This window comes from Typha latifolia, chromosome 7 (genome assembly GCF_019914945.1).
Source record: "Typha latifolia isolate L0001 chromosome 7, TyphaL0001v2, whole genome shotgun sequence".
Taxonomy (NCBI): Eukaryota; Viridiplantae; Streptophyta; class Magnoliopsida; order Poales; family Typhaceae; genus Typha; species Typha latifolia.
This window is the reverse complement of record NC_133092.1, coordinates 3,496,345-3,500,154: the sequence shown is the minus strand read 5'-3', so window position 1 is coordinate 3,500,154 and position 3,810 is coordinate 3,496,345. Positions and strand designations below refer to the sequence as shown.

At 38.0% G+C, this 3,810-nt stretch overlaps 1 protein-coding gene across 1 annotated transcript; it reads left to right on the top strand.

Annotated features, from left to right (window-relative positions):
- The first annotated feature begins 966 nt into the window (after window positions 1–966).
- Window positions 967–3,494, top strand: LOC140792742 (uncharacterized). The gene is made up of 4 exons (XM_073143904.1): window positions 967–1,364; window positions 1,459–1,519; window positions 1,696–1,840; window positions 2,908–3,494. Exons 1-4 carry the CDS (start codon window positions 1,112–1,114, stop codon window positions 3,157–3,159), a joined length of 711 nt encoding a protein of 236 aa, XP_073000005.1. The 5' UTR covers window positions 967–1,111; the 3' UTR covers window positions 3,160–3,494.
- Window positions 3,495–3,810: the final 316 nt, after the last annotated feature.

The following is a 3,810-nucleotide window of genomic DNA, read 5'->3' as shown; positions in this document are numbered from 1 at the left end:
TACCAGCTGGTGTACTTTCCCTTTTTCTTTTATTTTTTGTTGCAACTATTGCCTTCATTGTGGAAATTTGGATCGTGGCATGTCTTGCATGTAATAGTTGGAGCTTACCATACGCACCCTACACATTCCTATGCTTTACTTCTATTTTGAAGGTACCATAGATACGCAGAGATGTATTGAACTTGCAAAGTAGGTGGTTTTGTAACAGGAGTTTGTCGCATGGAATGTTGATGTATTCATGCGAGTCTCCAGCCAATGACGGGAAATCTAAGTGGGGTTTGTTGATGTATCTTTAAGTTTATGGTTTCTGTAAATTCACCGATAAATTGGTGCCACTTACAAATGAGTCTCAAATAAGTAAGTTTTAAACTTATTTAGAGGAGTAAATGAGTTTTATTCTACATGGATGCCATGTTGGATGGTAGACACACACACGTATAGAAAAAATTGTTATATGAGTCAGGAATTTTACTCAATATAAATCACTTTATCAGCTAGTGATTTTAGATACTCAGATGGAAGATGCTATTTTATTTGTTAAAAGTACAGGAAAAAAAAAAGGCTCATCGTTCGCTGCGTGATCCGCTAGCCTAAGCTAAAGCTCACTTACTACCAATTCAATCTCCAGAACTTAATTCAAGAATCATTGATTCTTGTTGAATAAAATCGTTATTTTAGAGGATACTATTTAATATAACTGTCTGATATTCATGTGCATCAGACGTCATCTACTCATTTGCTGTCCGGGCTGGAGGAAGGTCTGTCGAGTTCTATGATAATAAAAAGACTTAATTATATATACTCCTCTGTATTTTCACTTTCTCTTCACCTCTAAAAAGAATGTAAATTATTTTTTATAATATCTAAAGTGTAACGTTTCGGTATTTTTTTTCATATATAGGTGAAAATATTATAATATTTTAAATAGTTTAGGGGTGCAAATTGTTATAGTTGCGAGCGCAAAGTGATACTGTCAAAGTTGAGGGAGCGAACTGTAACTAAGGCCGATAAAAATCCAATCGGGGGCTGAGCAACCAAAGCAAGCTCTTCTCGTTCGTATCGCCCCTCTCCACCTTAAAACTCCCCCTCATCTCTCTCTCTCTCTCTAGCAATGGAGGCCTCCGCAATGGCGAGATCTCTCGTCACTCCTTCCCCTCTCTCAAACTCTCACATCTCTCGTCGCCATGGCTTGAGCGCAGAGCTCATTTCCTTCCCTGCCACCTCGATTCGAGCTCGAAAGCCTACTCCTTTGTCCCTCTCCAACGCCAATTTTCCCGCTTCCTCAAAGATTTCCAAGACCTTTGTAGCTAACTGCGCTCTGAGTGCGGATGAGAAGACGGAGGTGGAGGTCCCGATCGAGAAAAGTATGCATCTTTTGACTTCTTTGTCGTTCTACTTGATATTGAACTAATTTTATCGTGGAATGATCTCTGTTTGTGTATGGTACTTGTTTCCTAGAGTTTCCGCCCTTTCCATCGGTTTTGGACATCAATCAGATCCGAGAGATCCTGCCACATAGGTGAGCTCCTCAATTTTCTCTGGTTTCTTTGGAAATTAGGTTTGTTTGGTCTTTCTTTTTCTTTTTTTATAAAGGCGAGCCTTTTACTTCTCTTTTTCCCTTATGTAACTACCGCACGAGTAAAGATGCCCTTCCTTTTGTTTTGCGTTTTAATCTTTGGGTGTGGCGGGAGCTAGGTTTCCATTTCTTCTAGTGGATAGAGTGATCGAATACAAGGCCGGAGTTACAGCCGTCGGTATCAAGAATGTGACGATTAATGATAACTTCTTCCCGGGGCATTTCCCAGAGCGGCCTATAATGCCTGGCGTTCTCATGGTTGAGGTACCGATCAATGCCATTTTAAATCTTTTTCCCCCTTTAGAAATTCAGCTTGATCAAGCTGTAGGGTTTTAACTTTTTGAATTGCTTCCCTTATTTATCAAATGTTTTCTTGATCTAGTTTTATGTAAAACACAAACAGAGTAAACGTGAAGCTACTTGCATGCAATCCTCAACTCCTCATTAAGGTTGATTTTGATATGAAGAATCTCCAGAGGAATAAAAGTATTTCAGTAAGGAAATGAGAGATAGCAATGGCATGCATACATATGAGAGAAAATTACTCAAGAATGACAAGGTCTTTTCTAGAATGATATGTGCTAAATTTATTTGAAACAACTCACTGAGGTTTCATGCAATTTTGATGCTGATCTTTAGTCAAAAGCACTTGCTTTAGTTCCTGTATAGGCCCTTTCTAGATGTATCTTAACTGACTATTAGAAGTAAGGGGGAGTATTTTTGTTGTAAAGTTTTAGAAAAGAAAATGCTGAAATAATATAATTTTAGTTGCTGATTATGGGTTACTTGAGAACTTTATAAGCTTCAGTAGTTAATCGATAGTGCTGCAGTGCTCTGCATTGATTATATAGCTTGCTTGCTTGCTTGCAACTGCATCTTGCACTGCAAAATTTATGTATTTTGAACTCTACATGCTTAGGCTTTTCAGTAGATTGGTAAACAATGTTTGTGCTCTTCTATATCATGCGAGAAGATGTGTATGAAGGTCCAGGAAGCAGGGTGCTGTTATCTCAGGATCAATGTTCGTACCAATTCAATGGAATTATATGTTTTCTCTTTTCCTCCTATGCTAGAAGGATAAACGCAGGATAAAAAAATTTCCCCTCCGTTTCTGTTCCACTTCTGAACTGGTTAATAGACCAAGCTTTTAACCTAGATATGCCTGAAGCTTCCTTCTTCATTTACCTTTCTATGCAGTTGTTATGCATGTGTTGCTATTGTTATTTTAATAAAAAAATGCAGTCTCATGTTATATAGTATCCATTGGTGTCGAGAACCGGCAGAACAACTTCCATGCTATTGTTAATCAAAATTTTGTTTTGGTGATGCAGGCCATGGCTCAAGTTGGTGGCCTTGTGATGCTGCAACCTGAAGTTGGTGGATCTCGTGAGAACTTCTTTTTCGCAGGGATTGACAAAGTGAGGTTTCGGAAACCTGTGATTGCAGGAGACACCTTGGTCATGAGAATGACTTTGGTTAAATTACAAAAAAGATTTGGAATAGCAAAGATGGAAGGAAAGGCTTATGTTGGCGGTGAAGTGGTATGCGAGGGAGAGTTCTTGATGGCCACTGGAAGTGAATAATGCATGAGCAAACATTATACTTCAGGCTATTATCTTTCACAACATCATGAGCCATTGAAGGATAGCTTCATTTCATTTTCCCCCAGTGAGTTAAGAAATTAAAACCCAATTTTCCTTTGCAGTGAAGTCATTGCTTCACTGGTAATATGAAATCCTGCTCGTTATCTTTAATTAAGTCCTGTTTACTATGAACTTCCAACTCCATACTTTTGCATGATGGTTCCTTTAAGGATTTGTATGCTTTTGTAGTAGTATTTTGTTGCCTTGTAGTTTGGGATAATTTATTCTTCGAGCTGTAAACTTTCTTCACAATGGCATTCTTATCTTTCGGGCTCTTTAAGACTCTACCTTCTGCCTCATATATATGCAAATTAAGATGCTTTGGTCTTTGCAAAACTGTCAATATCATCTAGTTATTTTGCAGGTTAACATGCTTAATGAACTTTAAGATGTATTTTGATGTCTTTAAATGTGTATGGCAGAAGTTTAGGCCTTCAACCTGTTGCAGTTCAAATTTTCTTTGAATTGTTCAACTGCACAGCAATCTTCCAAACAAGTACTAGTATATACCTCATATTAGCCAGTAGGCCTAAGACATTTTGTATTCCTCATGTGAGTCTGATCAGTCGGCCTTATGAAGATTATATTTCC